This window comes from Odontomachus brunneus, unplaced genomic scaffold (genome assembly GCF_010583005.1).
Source record: "Odontomachus brunneus isolate Ranch 3 - 2012 unplaced genomic scaffold, Obru_v1 Obru_scaffold_067, whole genome shotgun sequence".
Lineage (NCBI taxonomy): Eukaryota > Metazoa > Arthropoda > Insecta > Hymenoptera > Formicidae > Odontomachus > Odontomachus brunneus.
In genome coordinates, this window is record NW_022639517.1 from 1,078,528 (window position 1) to 1,094,423 (window position 15,896).

Consider the following 15,896-nt stretch of genomic DNA (forward strand, 5'->3'; position numbering starts at 1 on the left):
CACCGAGATCGGAGGACGCGTCCGAGCATCCCTCCCCCGCCCCTCCGTGGGTGGGTGAGCTCCACTCGCCTTGCCGGGGTCCAAGGGCCCCTGATTGGCCCGTCCTGGTGGCGGGCAGCCAAGATGGCCGCAGCACCGAGTGAGGGCGTTCTGTCAGAAAGGATGGGTGGGGAAACCCCTCAGTTGAGGGGGTTCCCCACCACCCTATATCTCAAGTGGGCGGGAGGAGGCTGCCACCTGCGACCTCGCCTCGCACCCCTCCGCTGCACCTCGTCCTCCTCTTCCCCCTCACAAGAGGAGGTGGAGTGAGGAGCGGTACCACCTCCGCCTCCTTCTCCTGACCCTTTCGGAGGTCTCCATCCGCTCCATAACAGAGGAGCAGAAGGAGACCACCGCCTCTCACGCCTCTTTGCTCTCAACCATAGCTGGGACTACGGCGAGGAGCGAGAGGTCCCTGCCCGCCACTGCGATCAGGACATCGCGCTCGGCAGCCCACGCCTGGCATTCAGCCAGGTTATGGTGCGCGGTGTCCCGATCGGCCGCAAAGTGGTGGCAGTGCGCCGTACGCTCTTCCCTATTTGACATAGGTACTCACCGAAGCAGCCGTGCCCGGTGAGCACCTGTCAGGTGGAAGCTTAACTCGCCGTGGCCCCTGTCCGCCCATTCGAGGAGACAGGGGCGGATGGCCTCGATGGTCCGCTTGCCCGGCACGTTGGGCCCCCCCAAGTTGCCTCTTCCAGTACCGGAAGGCCCTACGCCGAGCCAGGGCTCGGATCCGCCCTATGGTGCCGGCCGACATATCTTCCCCTTTTTGGCGGAGCCTCCTTAGGCGGGTGTACGTGTCAGCGTATACCCTAGCAAGGAGGTCCGCAGGGATCATGCCGGCCAGGACCGTGACAGCTGCATGCGACACGATCCGATAAGCGCGAGTGAGACGGTTGGCCATGACGCGCTGAGCGCTATTGACTAGCGTCTTGATGCGTCGATTGGCCCCCATCTCACCCGCCCACACCGGAGCCCCGTATAGGGCCATGGAGTGGACCGTGATGGCATACAGCCGTCTCACCAATGTCCGTGGACCACCGAAATTGGGCAGAAGGTAGGCCAGCGCGCCCGCTATCCTGCCCAGCTTGAAGCTAAGTCGTTTGAAGTGTTCGACAAAGCCCGAAGTTCCATCCAAGGTGAGGCTCGGGGATTTTAGCATGGACCCCACTTTCATGCGGGTATCTGCCACCATGATGTGGGCCTGTGGGGGTGGCCCCTCAAACCGACCGTGCAAGAACAACGCTTCTGTCTTATTGGGTGCCACCCTCAGGCCCAGCGCCCGGATAGAGCGTACGACGCATTCGACGGCCACGTTGGCTAGTGCCGTCGCTTCCCCCCAGTCGGTGCCCCCGGACAGCACTAACGTGTCGTCCGCATAGCAGACGACTGTGCTGCCCGGGGGAAGGGCTGTCCTAAGGACGCGGTCCCACAACAAGGGCCCAAGAGCAGACCCCTACGGGACCCCACACCGTATGCCCCTTCCGCATTGGAGTCCATCGCGGTCGAAGAACTCCAGGGTCCTCTTCCGGAAGTAAATCCGAACAATGTGAACCAGATAGAGGAGGAAGCGATGATACCGCATCGCCTTCTCCACCCGGTCCCACGGGAGGGAATTGAAGGCATTCGTTATGTCTAACGATGTTGCCACAACTACCCTCTCCTCTTCCATCTCCGCTTCCGCGAAGGCCCCTAGACGGAGGATTGCGTCCACCGTGGAGCGGCCCACGCTGAAGCCGTGCTGGGCATCATTTATGTCCGGACCTTTCCGGGAGAGATGCCAGACGAGGCGGGCCATAATTCTTTCAAAGAATTTACCCACCTCGTCCAATAGGCAGACAGACCTATATGCTGAAGGGGCATCTGGGGGCCGGCCCACCTTGGTTATAAGAACTAACCCCGCCCATTTCCACCGATCGGGAAAAGTGCCCGTCCTGAGGCACACAGTAAAGAGGCGCTTCAGGCGGGCCCCGACATCGGCCAAGACCAGGGCCCACGCTAGGCCCGGGAGCATTTTTAGCCCCACCGAGCCAGCGGGCCGACCGGGTCAGCTCTTCTTCAGACACTTCCCACTCCTCATTCCAATCCGGCGGGGGACCTCATACGGGAAGGGCGGCGGCTCCTCATCAGGGAAGAGGGTCCCCACCACCTTATTGAGAAATGAAGGTTCCATACTTTCAGTGACCGGAGGCGCTCAGAGTTTTAGTCTGCGCAAGATTAGCCTGTACGGGCGCCTCCATGAATCCTTGTCCAGGGACCTGAGCATTTCTTCCCAGGACCTGGTGTGGCCTTCACAATTGCGACGCGCAGAGCCTTCCGTGCGGTTCGGAAGGCCCTACGCGCTTCGGTCGCCTCGGCGACATCCCCTGCCCTTTTGGTCCGCTGCATACGGCGTCTGGCCTGGACAGAGGAGCGCCTGAGATCGGCTATTTCCTCCATCCACCAGTACGCGGACCGGAAGAACGTGGGGGCGGATTAGGGGCATGGAGGCGTTACATGCTCTTTCCATATTCTCCCCGAGTCCTTCCGCCTCCTCCTCCATTTTATCCTGCTCCAGCAGGGGAAAAAAATCCTCCCTTCGCGATCATTCGGTCGCAATTATAGACGTCCGAAGGGCGTCTTTATCCAGCTTTCGGAGGGCCCATCTACCCGGCCGCTCCCGCTCCCTTTCCCGGCGGCGCCTGAGCACCTCGGGGGGAATGACGGAGAGGACCACCTCTATGTAAAGGTGGTCGAAACCAGTGTCCGTCCCCTTCACCACCTTCCAAATCTCACCGCGCGCGCCGCAGGGCCATTCACCCAGGTGAGGTCAATAATGGATTCACTCTGCGAGCGCACGCAGGTGCTCACCGAGCCTTCGTTCAGAAGACGAAGGCCCGTCGACGCCGCCCAGCACTCGGTGAACCGACCACGGACACTTGTGGCCGGGGAACCCCACGACGAGGATTTGGCGTTAAAGTCCCCAGCTACCACAACCGGGTGAGGAGCGCATCTTCTGATTACCCCCGACACCCGGTCTAGGTGCGCCTCGTAGTCGGCTCTTATCCATCTTGGGGGAGCGTAGAATGACCACGACCAGGTCCCTCCATCTCACCGCCACCAGGAACTACTCGGCCTCAACTAGCACCGGCCGGGGAGATTTCTGGCAGCTCCTCCAGTATATGGCGACCGAGCCCCCCGGAACTCCGAACCAACGTGAGTTGTCAGCTGGGATCCGGTAAAGCTCGGACGCCACACCCAGGCCTGCCCCGCGTTCGGCGAGCGAATGCAGGAACAGGTTCTGGGCAATCCTAGTGTGGCCTAAATTGGCCTGGAGGAGTTTTGTCGCCATTGGTTGGCGACAGGTTCGCCTCCTCCAGGCCGACCACCCCTGTTATATCGGGGGCAATGTCCGTCCCCGATCCTCCTCCTCTCACCATTTCCGGGGAAGTCTCCTCCATCTGCACCTCAGTGAGGGCCTCTGGGTCCTCAGGTGCAGATGAGTAGGCCTTCCGTCTTCGGAGCCTCCTGGGCTCTCTGGCCCACCCCAGGAGGTCCAGCAACCGGTTCTCGGCGCACCGGGGACCGCTGCTGACCTCCTTCCTAGGGGGCGGAGGGAGAGAGGCGAGGTTCGGGCCTTCCTCGCCCCTTTATTTTTCCCTTTCCCCTTTTTTTTCTTCTGGGAGGCCATGCACGCCTCCCCTCCCAGCCTGTGGAATACCTCCTCCTCCGCCGTGGAGCACACCAGGCACACCAGGCGACCGGTGCACTCCGCGGCTCGATAACCCGGGCCGCCGCAGCGGTAGCAGACGCCGGAGCGGTTGACGTTACCGCGGCAGTGCCGGTGAACGTGCCCCTCTTTCAGACATCGGAAGCATTGCAAAGGACTCGTCGCCTGCACCTCAACCGGGGCCATGTTCCAGCCAACACGGATACGGCCCGCCTCCGCAACCTTTCTGGCCACGGAGCCGGGGCACTGTATCCAGGCGGTGGCAAGTCCATTAGGGGCTCTCTTAGTCCCCCCCTCCCTGACCTCAGAGGGATCACCCCCCGAAATGTTTGCCAAAGCCGCAGCTATTTCGGTGGCCGTGATAGAATCCCCCAGGTTATGGAGGCGGATCTCTGCCTTCTTAGAGGGACGGTCAATTCAGAACCCCTTCAAATCCCCAAGGGTTTCCCTGAGCCTAGGCCAGAATGTTGGCCAGTTTGTCCCCCTCCGGGCTGGGGATCTCAAGTAGAAGAGCCCCAGTAATGGCTCTCCTACACCTGAGGTTATTGATCCCCAGTTCGGAGATAGGGATCCTGCTTCTGGCAGCGCGCATCACCTCGCCATACTTTCCCTCCGGGCAGGTGCACACCGCCGCGGACGTTGGCGCCTTCAGGCGCGGCACGCCTTTCCCACCCGTCTTCCCGGCGGGATCCCGGGAAGATTGGTTGCCTCCAGCCCTATTCGAGGAATCCGGGGGAGGCTGGTTACCTCCCTCCTTCTTCCCCTTGGAAGGCTGTCGCCAGGAGGGGAGGGTTTCCCCCCTTCGAGGTCGGCTGCGGAGGGGTCGGTTGCGGCTTTTGCCCCGCCCTTTTTCCCACCATCTTGTTCCAGCCTTCAATCGAGGGCGGCTGGAAGGAGGAGCGAACCGATGCCGTTTCCCCACTCTACGGCTTGAGTGGGAGCAGCGACCCCTCCCTTTGATTCTTCTTTCCGGCCAACAGGGCCCCCCCGATGACCCGTGGGGCACGTATGGGCTTTTTTCTGGCCCTCTTCTCGGGGAGTACCCAGGGTTGGAAAGGTCTGGGGCTCAGTTTCCTCCCTCCCCTTTTTCCCTTTCCTTTTCTTCTTTTGATTCTTCTTTTGGGCCTTCTGGCCGCCCTTGCGGGAGACCCCTCTCGTGGTCCGGGTGGGTCCCGTCTTCCCCTTCTAACGGCTTTTAGAAAAAGAGGAGAGGCGTTGTCGCTTCTCCGTCTCCACCTCCATGGTTGGGTCCCCTCCTTCCCCGCCTCCTCTCGCGGTTTCGGAAGGACCCGAAGTCAGAAGCGCGGGAGGATGGAGGCCCATTCGCGCCAGGAGCCTGGGGAGCATATCCTCCAGACTCGCCTCCAGCCCCCCCTCAGTCAGACCTGCAGTGGCCGATTCCGCTACGCTCGGGGGCTCGATGACCGACGAGACCCTTTTGAGCGGAGGCCTAACCATTGGAGGGATGATCTCCCCGGGCTGTGGGCGGCAGGCCGGATCAGGGGGGGGATCCGGGAGGACTATAAACGTCCCCCGAGCACCCTCCCCTTCTGATTCCGTCTCCTCCACTATAGCCGGCCGCGTCGTCGACCTCTTCGGTCGGGACGGGGGCTGAGGACTTGAAGCCCGCTCCGCGGCGGCTTTCTCCTTCTTCAACTTTTTGATCTGAGCTTTAAGGCCCTCATTTTCGGCCTTAAAGCTCCCATTCTCGGCCCTGAAGTGGGCCAAGTCCCCACTTAATTGGCGGACCTCCTCCCTGAGGTCCTCCCATTCCAGCGCCGCAACCACCTGTTCGCTCTGATACGCGCGCATGTTGAGTGTCGACCCCGGGGCTTATTTGTATTATTTGCACCGGATGAGGAGGGGCAACGGTGGAGACGGGCATACATGGACAGCAGATCTTAAAGGATAGCAACCTTTGACTTTGAGAGACTGACAGCTGTACCATTTGGTACAGTAACATTGTTTCTCTCTGTAGTCGCCGTGCGCTCGGGATCGCGCCAGAGATGTCGCTTCCGAACGGCATCTCTGAGCGTTATCTAGGAAGAGGAGTGTCGTGAGCGTGGAGCGTCAGGTAGCTCAGGGGTTTAGAGCAATCGCCTGGCAAGCGAAAGACCCGGGTTCGAGTCTCGGCGCTTTCGATGTTTTTCTCTTTCTGGAACGAAAAAGATACGCAGATCTCGAACGCACGACGTCCCGCCGCCACCTAGTATGCCCTTCTCCTTCTATGGCCGCTGCTGCCGCCGAAATCTGCGCCGAGGTGCGCTACAGCTCACTCACTGTGGTGCTCTTTAAATTAGAGCAGCCTTGGGCTACTTTCCGCAGCTCATTCACCTGTTCGGTGATTACGGCGCCTAAGCCCGTCGCGGAGAACTTCTTAAACTTTTGTAAGAGTTCCTCCTCCTTGAAGCGGGCCTCCCTCACCTTCGGAGTATATCTCAGCTCCGTGGAGGGATCCAGGGCTCGGTCTTCATCTTCTTCCTGCCTCTTCTCCTTCTTAAGTGCCTTCTTGGCCCTCAAGGCCTTCGCCGTAAAACACCTCTCGTGGGACGGGTTCTTCAGAGGGCGTCCCCTTCTATCCTTTTTCCTTGTCCTGATTTACTTCCTCGTCTCCTCGTCCCCGCATTCCGAATCGGAGTCTTCGAGGACTCGTCCATCACCTCGATTTCGTGCTCAGGGGACGAGGTAGGGAAAGAATGGCTGATTTTCCTCTTCTTCGCCTTGTTCCGGTTGTCAGACCTGTCTTTCGGCAGGCCAGGCCGACCCGACGCAGTTACCCCGGTGGACGTTGAAGGCTCACCACCTCCCCTCTTGTTATTCGAGTCCTCCTCAGACTCTACTCCCCCGCGCAACCTCAGTGGAGCGACGCCACGGATGTGAGCGTCCTTTATATGGGGGAACGTCTGAGCTGGTGGTGGCCCAGTAGAGTCCCCCACACTTTTGGGGCAGTTAAGCACACCAAAGTGTTCTTCCCATAGTGCGGCCGCTATTGGCCCCAACTATACTCTCTGTGGCCTCAGCCACAGGAGCCCTCCTCTCCGAGCTGATGGTCGGCTCGGCAATGGGCACATTGCGCCCTCTCATTAACAAGGCAAAAGCCTCTCCCTCCTCCTCTCCCTCTTTCTCCGCTACTATTTTGTTGGCAAAAGACTTGGCGAAACCTAGGTTAAAATTGCAGGAAAAAATTTTCTGACGGATGATATCGTTAGATTTTCGTTTGCACATTCCGAAATAATTCGAGTTTTTGTTTACACACTTCTAGAAAAAAAGTTATTTAACATTAAATTTTGGGGGGGCTTACTTCACATTTGGCGAAATCTTTTTTTTTTAGTGAGTCAGGGGAAATGCGTTACGCACACCCCAGAGGGTCAGGGAATCCTCGGGAGTAGTGTGGGACTCTCCCCCTCTAAGAGAGAGAGGAGGCCTACCCACTAAAACCCCTGCCGCGATCCTTTCCGGACGGTTATGTGGGGACATCGCGGGCATCGCCAGCAGCATTTTTCCGCGGTGTCTCCACCGCGACAAATTTTCAGCCTGACCGGAAGCAGATGTTCCCCCGGTCCGTCCCTTGATTGAGGAGGAGGGCAATCCGCTTTCCCACCTCCGCACCGCCCTACGAGGGGGGGGGGGTTGTTGCCGGGGCCCGGGTCCCTGCCCGGGTCTCGACCCCCTCGTGGCCCCCGGGCCGGCGCACGGTAACTTTGTGCGCCGGCCCTATAGGCCCATTATTCTGTGGGGAAGAGTGGATATTCATCGCGTCGCCCGGGGCGGGAGAAATATTCCCGCCCTGGACCGAGGACCCATCTCGTTCGGAGGGGGGGGGGCGGACGTCGCGCACCGATACAGTGACGCGTCGCCTCCCCGACCTACCAATTACCCTGACATTCCTCAGTGGGGGAGAGCAAAAAAGAAGAAGAAACGCCCCCCCTCCCTCTGCTCCGTTTCAAGGTGCCCGGAGCGGGATTCCCAAACGGTTAATCCCGACCCGGACTGGGGACCCATCCCGATCTAGCGGGATATTGTCCGCTGTTCAATCTGCTCCGCTGACACCCCATCATCAATGGGGGGGGGGGAGGGGCGCCTCCTCCTGGAGGCGGGCAACCCATTTTCCCGACTGGGTATCAGCCGATGCCTTTCCTATGTGCAGGGACGGAGGGAGGGCCGATCCGTCTCCCGAATCGTCTCCGCCTTCTCCTAGACGGCTGCTCCCTCCGTCCCCATCCTTATCCTACTCCTCGCTATTGGGAGGGGCAACCTTCCCCTCCTGATTTTTCTGTCTCCTCCTTCCGCAACATTACATCTTTGCAAAAGGAGGAGACCGCCGTTCACTTTCTCTCGCTCTTGAGCATTGCGCGAACTATGCTCGAGAGCGAGAGGTGCGCCCCCACCACCTCGGTCAGGACTCGGCGCTGGTCTGCCCACGCCGGACAGAATTTCAGCGTGTGCTGCGCCGAGTCCTGGTCGGCCGCGCAGTGGTGGCAGGCCGCCGTGCGCTCCTTTCCGATTGATCGCAGGTATACCCCGAAACAACCATGTCCGGTGAGCACTTGCGTCAATCGGAATGTCAGCCCGCCGTGGGCCCTGTCTAGCCAATCTTGCAGACAGGGTCCGATGGCATCGACGGTCCGTCGGCCCGGTGTCCGCGGGTCGTCCAGCTGGAGTTTCCAGCGTAGGACAGCCCGCTGCCGGGCCTGCTTCTTCGCGAGGTTTATGGCTCTCGCGGAGATTCCTTCCCCGGAGCTGCGCAGCTCTTTGATGCGCATGTACGTTTGCGCCAAGAGCTCCGCAGGCATCACTCCCGCGAGAGCCGTGGCGGCCGCGTGAGACACGGTCCTGTAAGCCCTGGCGAGGCAAATGGCCATCCAGCGTTGCGACCGATGCATCAACCTTTTGATGCGCCGGTTCGCCACCGCCTCGCCGGCCCACACTGGCGCCCCATAAAGGGCCCCATTAAGTGGACCGTGCTCACATAGAGCCGCCAAACCTTCGTGTTAGGACCGCCGATGTCGGGCAGGAGGCTACCTAAGGCGTTGGCCGCCCTGTTCAATCTGGCGGTTAAGGCCTCGAAGTGTGGCGCGAACCCCCAGGTGCCATCTATGATGAGGCCCAGATATTTCATCGTGGGCCCCACCTATAACATTTGGCGAAACCTAGGTTAAAATTGCAGGAAAAAATTTTCTGACGCATGATATCAATAGATTTTTGTTTGCACATTTTAAAACAAGTCGATTTTTCGTTTGCACACCTTTAGAAAAAAAGTTATTTAACATTGAATTTTGGGGGGGCTAACTTCACACTTGTCAAAACCTAGGTTAAAATTGCAGGAAAAAATTTTCTGACGCATGATATCAATAGATTTTTGTTTGCACATTTTAAAACAAGTCGATTTTTCGTTTGCACACCTTTAGAAAAAAAGTTATTTAACATTGAATTTTGGGTGGGCTAACTTCACACTTGTCAAAACCTAGGTTAAAATTGCAATAAAAAAATTATCTGACGCATGATATCGTTAGATTTTCGATTGCACATTTCGAAACAAGTCGAGTTTTCGTTTGCACACCTCTAGAAAAAAAGTTATTTACATTGAAATTTGGGGGGCTAACTTCACACTTGGCGAAACCTAGGTTAAATTTGCAGGAAACAATTTTCTGACGCATATCGTTAGATTTTCGTTTGAACATTTCGAAACAAGTCGAGTTTTCGTTTGCAAACCTCTAGAAAAAAAGTTATTTAACATTGAAATTTGAGAGGCTAACTTCACACTTGGGAAAACCTAGGTTAAAATTGCAGGAAAAAAATTTTCTGACGCATGATGTCGTTAGATTTTCGTTTACACATTTCAAAATAAGTCGAGTTTTCGTTTGCACACCTCTAGAAAGAATGTTATTTTACATTGAAATTTAGGAGGGTTAACTTCATACTTGGCGAATCCTCTGCCGATGTCCTGGCCCGCCTGAGGCGCCTCTTTACTAGGTGCCTCAGGACGGGCACTTTCCCCGGTCGGTGGAAAAGGGCAGGGCTGCTCCTAATACCCAAGGTGGGCCGGCCCTCAGATGCCCCTTCCGCATATAGGCCTGTCTGCCAATTGGACGAGGTGGGTAAATTTTTTGAAAGAATCGTGGTGACCCGCCTCATCCGGCACCTCTCCCGGGAGGGTCCGGACCTAAATGACGCCCAGTACTGCTTCCGCGTGGGCCACTTCACGGTGGACGCAATTCTCCGTGTGAGGGCCTTTGCGGAAATGGAGGTGGAAGAGGGGAGGGTAGTTGTGGCAACATCGTTAGACATAACGAATACCTTCAACTCCCTCCCAATGCGGAAGGGACATGCGGTGTGGGGTCCCGCAGGGGTCTGTTCTTGGGCCCCTGTTGTGGGACCTCGCATGCGTTGTGGGACCGCGTCCTTAGGACAGCCATTCCCCCGGGCAGCACAGTCGTCTGCTATGCGGACGACACGTTAGTGCTGTCCGGGGTCACCGACTGGGGGGAAGCGACGGCCCTGGCTAACGTGACCGTCGAATGCGTCGTACGCTCTATCCGGGCGCTGGGCCTGAGGGTGGCTCCCAATAAGACCGAAGCGTTATTCCTGCACGCTCGGTCTGTGAAGCCGCCCCCACAGGCCCACATCATGGTGGCAGATACCGGCGTGGAAATGGGGCCCATGCTGAAATCCTTGGGCCTCACCTTGGATGGAACTTGGGGCTTTGTCGAACACTTCGAACGACTTAGCCCCAAGATGGGCAGGATGGCTGGCGCGCTGGCCTGCCTCCTGCCCAATTTCGGTGGTCCACGGACGGCTGTATGCCAACACGGTCCACTCCATGGCCCTATACGGGGCCCCGGTGTGGGCGGGTGAGATGGGGGCCAATCGACGTATCAGGGTGCTAGTCAATAGCACCCAGCGCGTCATGGCCAATCGTCTCACCCGCGCTTATCGGACCGTGTCGCATGCGGCCGTCACGGTCCTGGCCGGCATGATCCCTGCGGACCTCCTTGCTAGGATGTACGCTGACACGTACACCCGTCTAAGGAGGCTCCGCGAAGAAGGGGAAGATATGTCGGCCAGGACTATAGGGCGGATCCGAGCCCTGGCTCGGGGTAGGGCCCTCCGGCGCTGAAAGAGGCAACTCGGGGGGCCCATCGTGCCGGGCAGGCGGACCATCAAGGCTATTCGCCCCTGTCTCCTCGAATGGGTGGACAGGGGCTACGGCGGGTTAAGCTTCCACCTGACACAGGTGCTCACCGGGCACAGCTGCTTCGGTGAGTACCTGTGTCGAATAAGGAAAAAGCGTACGGCGCACTGCCATCACTGTGCGGCCGATCGGGACACCGCGCAGCATATGCTGAATGCCAGGCGTGGGTTGCCGAGCGCAATGTCCTGATCGCAGTGGTGGGCAGGGATCTCTCGCTCCCGGCCGTAGTCCAAGCTATAGTTGGGAGCAAAAAGGCGTGGGAGGCGGTGGTCTCCTTCTGCTTCTCTGTCATGGGGCGGAAGGAGGCTGGCGAAAGAGTTAGGAGGGGGGAAGCGGAGGTAGTACCGCTCTCCCCTCCACCTCCTATTCGGAGGGGGAAGAGGAGGACGAGGTGCAGCGGAGGGGTGCGAGGCGAGGTCGCAAGTGGCGGCCCCCTTCCGCCCACCTGAGATATAAGGTGGTGGTGAACCCCCTCAACTGAGGGGTTTCTCCACCTATCCATTCTGACAGAACGCCCTCATTCGGCGTGGCGGCCATCTTGGCTGCCCGCCGCCTGGATTGGCCAATCCGGGGCCCTTGGACCCCGGCAAGGCGTGTGGAGCTCACCCATCCACGGAAGGGCGGGGGAGGGATGCTCGGACGCGTCCTCCGATTTCGGAGGCGCGCCCTGGGGCATCCCTTTAATCGGCCCTCAATGGATGATAGAGTGGGCTCCGGCGGGAGGGTCGTCGGCAGACGGGGACATCTACCGTCGGCAACCCCACGACCTCCCCACACCCAACAGGAGGGTTGCGGCGAGAGGTCTTGTGTCCGCCTCTCGCCGCGCAAATGCCAGGTTTGGCACCTTAGGTTGGGTGGGATGCCGACTGAGGCTTCTACCCAGCCGATCTCTTCCCCTCCCACCGGGACAGGAGCTTGCCGAAGCTAGCGCAGGGCGGTCCCCCGAAGAATGCCGAAAGGCGATGCCAGGGAATCGCCCTACTTGCGCAGAGAAGGATACACTCAGGGGTTTTTAGTGGGTATACATCCCCCTATTACTCTAATAGGGAGAGGGCAGTCCCACATACCCCCGGAGACCTCCCCGGGTCTTCGGGGGATGCCTAACGCATTTTTGCCTGAGTTATCAAAAAAAAAAAAAAAAGGTTTCGCCAAGTGTGAAGTTAGCCCTCCCAAATTTCAATGTTAAATAACTTTTTTTGTAGAGGTTTGCAAACGAAAACTCAACTTGTTTTGAAATATGCAAACGAAAATCTAACGATATCATGCGTCAAACAATTTTTTCCTGCAATTTTAACCTAGGTTTTGACAAGAAGTTAGCCTCCCCAAAATTCAATATTAAATAACTTTTTTTCTAGAAGTGTGCAAACGAAAATTCGAGTTGTTTCGAAATGTGCAAACGAAAATCTAACGATATCATGCGTCAAACAATTTTTTCCTGCAATTTTAACCTAGGTTTTGACAAGAAGTTAGCCTCCCCAAAATTCAATATTAAATAACTTTTTTTCTAGAAGTGTGCAAACGAAAATTCGAGTTGTTTCGAAATGTGCAAACGAAAATCTATCGATTACATGCATTGTGAGTCAAGTTTAAACAACTTGGGGGGCTAATGTGAAGTTAGTTCCCCCAAATTTGTTTTTTAAATTTCTTTTAAACTAAAGGTGTGCAAACGAAAACTCTTGATGTGCAAACGATGTGCAATCGTTTGAGCTAATAAAAATTTACTTTTTCGAATGTTGGGGGACTAGTGTGAAGTTGGCCCTCCCAAAATTGTTTTTTCAATAACTTTGAAACTAGAGGTGTGCAAACGAAAATTCTTGATGTGCAAACATGTGCAAACGATGTGCAATCGTTTGAGCTAAAGAAAGTTTACTTTTTCGAATGTTGCGGGACTAGTGTGAAGTTGGCCCCCCCCAAAATTGTTTTTTCAATAACTTTGAAACTAGAGGTGTGCAAACAAAAATTCTTGATGTGCAAACATGTTCAAACGATGAGCAAACGAATTAGGTGTAGAAATTGTATTTTTTCGAATATTTGGGGGCTAACTTCATGGGGCTGTGTGGACGGTTGCAAAAATCGAAGTGAGAAAGGCTTTCGATTATTTCGTCTCCCAACAGGAAAAAATAATATTGAAAGACGCGAAGAATGGCTCTAGTTAATCGGAAAAAACACATTGCTAGCAAGGGCTATAGTTAATGAGTTATAATTGTGTGTGTGAAACATTATGTGCTGTAATAATTAATTACATAAATAACAATTACATAAATTTTATAGGTACACTTTGACGACAAACAATTTGAGAAAAGTCGACAAGATGACAGAATATTACTTTGTTTACATGCAACACCTAATTTATTAAAAAAACGTACTACAACAGAAAAAGGAACGGAAGATACAACTAAAAAAGTTAAATATTTAAATGTTGTGACGTGGCAGTTTCGCCGGCACCAAATTAATACAAGACTGGAAGACGAGGAGAGTTGTGCTCGCACCTCCTTCTCCCGCGGGAAGGGCGGCGGCGAAGAATTTGGTCTCGCACGTCTTTGCGTGCTAGATAGCGCGTTTTGTAATTTTTGTTTTATTTGTGTGTTCGGCGTACGGCGAGTGCGACAGGGTACCTCTATCGACATGGAGACGGCGGACCTGGAGCGAGCGACGAGTCAAACGGGGCAGGATCCACCCCTTGCGAACATAAGCGACGGGGGCCCCGACTAACTTGCCGCGGGTCGCCAGGAAGGGCTGGACATTAAGGACCAGCTCCCGGGGGACACCCTGGGACACCAAGAACTTCCGGCAGCTACCTGTGCGACCACGCAAGTCAAGGATGCCGTCGGGCCCAGGATCCTGTCGACAAAGAAATAGAGAATTCGGCGGTGTCGCGCGGGCCTTGTAAGGCGCCCGCGCTAGAGCCGTACACTTCCGCAGGACTAATAGGACCTAGCGGCGATCGGCGGCTAAGATCGCAAGCCGAAGGAGTCTCGCGCTCGCCGGAAATTCGTCACTGTGCGGATAGCAAGCGACGCGAGCCCTTCGGCGAACACCGCGATCCCCCGGAACGAGCGAGCGAACAAGCGGCGACCCAGCCCGGCGAGATACCCGTTAAGAGAGCAAGGACGAGAGTGGGAGTGATCACTGCGAGGGAGATTGGTGAGCCGCCCTCCGCCTATCGTTCAGCACCCGGGTATCTAAAGATCGGGATGGTTCTTCGCCGCCCTTGACGAACCGTACGAGCTCGCGACTAAGATCGGGCTAAGATTAGCGCGCCCGCGAGATTGTAGCCGTCCTTCCCGCGTTGCCTGCTGCCGTTTCGCCGCGTTCGCGACCGCACAGGACGGCAAGCGACTGCGTGATTATTGTGACGATTCACGATCATCATTCGGAAGTGCGGGTCTCCGAGAGCGGCAGACTATACGCGGTTCGCGACGCGATGACTAGGGCCGAGATGTACCCGGCTGGCGCACAACTCCGAAATTAAAGTACGACGACAGAATTCCACGAACCTCGCGCCGCCCGAACTCCGAACAAATGGTTCAAAATTATGACCAATAAATATCAGAAGCTCGCATTTCCTATTATAATAAAGATATTTACAAAGATAATATCACATTCCTTAAAGATTTTATGGATATTGTTGAAGGCATTGCAGTCGGAGATGGGAAAAAAATCATTTCAAAGTGGCTTGATATTTTGTACACAAACTGTATTAGATTTGCAAATAGAAAATTTAAATAAACAAAACTTTCAGTTCTTATTATTAGGCAGATTTACACAAGCCTTTATAGAAATATCATACTAAGAAATACTGAAAAATTATTAGTGATTAAATATTACCAGTAATTCAGTAATTTTTTGGCCAGTACTTAATTTCTGGTGAATACCAATAATAAAATCACTGTTAAATATTGATAGTAATCAAATACTGAGAATTATTGAATATTATGCGAAGGTGAAAAATGAGAAAATCATAATGTTTAGAAAAATATATTTATATATTCCTAATTTTCTCATGTCTCATAAACTACTAGATATCGAAGGGTGTCAACATATTCCAAACTTTCGTAAATCCTCCTGCGATAATTTCGATTCCAAGCGGTATACCACCGGTACCATCCATGTCCTGACTCCGTTAAAGTGTTGTTTACCCTTATAGAAATATCATACTAAGAATCATTGATTAATTATTTATTTTCAGCATTAAAAGTACAGTATTTAGTAATATTCTGTGATTCAAATACAGCTTTTAGTACTCAAATATTTCAATATTTAATGTTACAAATCTTACCTTATGATTGATTTCAATACTTAAATATTGATATGTAATACTTCGTCCAGTGATAAAATACTTACGCAGAACATTGTCAATATTTAAATACTAATATATAATACTTTGCTAAGTGATGATATACTTACGCAAAGTACTGTTAAGATTCAAAGTATTAGGTGGTAAACTTAGTTCCTGCGGCTCACAGTTAGATGACGTTAGTTGTAGGTGTAATTTATTTTGACATCTGAAACTGGCTGCATTTTAGAGGTTAGACATTTGTCAATAAAATTCAGTGCGAAGAGATTCATTTAAGCGAGCAGTGCTATTTTTTCTTTTGATTAAATATGGAACGTGATAAGTTGTTTTTTCGACATGTGCTGCTTCATTACTTTGACTTGAAAAAAACTGCAGCTGCAGCTCATAAATTGCTTTTCGAAGCTTATGGCAATTATGCTCCATCGGCAATTAAGCTCGATGCCAAGTATGGTTTCAGCGATTTACTCAACGCTTCAAGAATTGTCTGCAGCATTAAATGTTACTCCGATGGCTGTTTCCAAACGTCTACATGCAATGGGAAAAATTCAAAAGGAGGGAAAATGGGTACCACACGAATTAAATTAATTAAATTAATAATTAAATTAATTCGCAAATGCCATTGCGAATCGCTTAAACATCTCTATTTCTCTGCTCGC

At 54.3% G+C, this 15,896-nt stretch overlaps 2 protein-coding genes across 2 annotated transcripts; one reads left to right on the forward strand and one right to left on the reverse strand.

Moving 5' to 3' along the window:
- Nucleotides 1-399: 399 nt before the first annotated feature.
- Nucleotides 400-1,840, reverse strand: LOC116846720. The gene is made up of 3 exons (XM_032820926.1): nucleotides 1,623-1,840; nucleotides 596-1,457; nucleotides 400-498 (listed from the first exon to the last, which is right to left on the reverse strand). The coding sequence occupies exons 1-3, from the start codon at nucleotides 1,838-1,840 to the stop codon at nucleotides 400-402; spliced, it is 1,179 nt and encodes a 392-aa protein (XP_032676817.1).
- Nucleotides 1,841-9,918: 8,078 nt separating this feature from the next.
- Nucleotides 9,919-10,606, forward strand: LOC116846721. Its single transcript, XM_032820927.1, has 2 exons — nucleotides 9,919-9,974; nucleotides 10,159-10,606. The coding sequence occupies exons 1-2, from the start codon at nucleotides 9,919-9,921 to the stop codon at nucleotides 10,604-10,606; spliced, it is 504 nt and encodes a 167-aa protein (XP_032676818.1).
- Nucleotides 10,607-15,896: the final 5,290 nt, after the last annotated feature.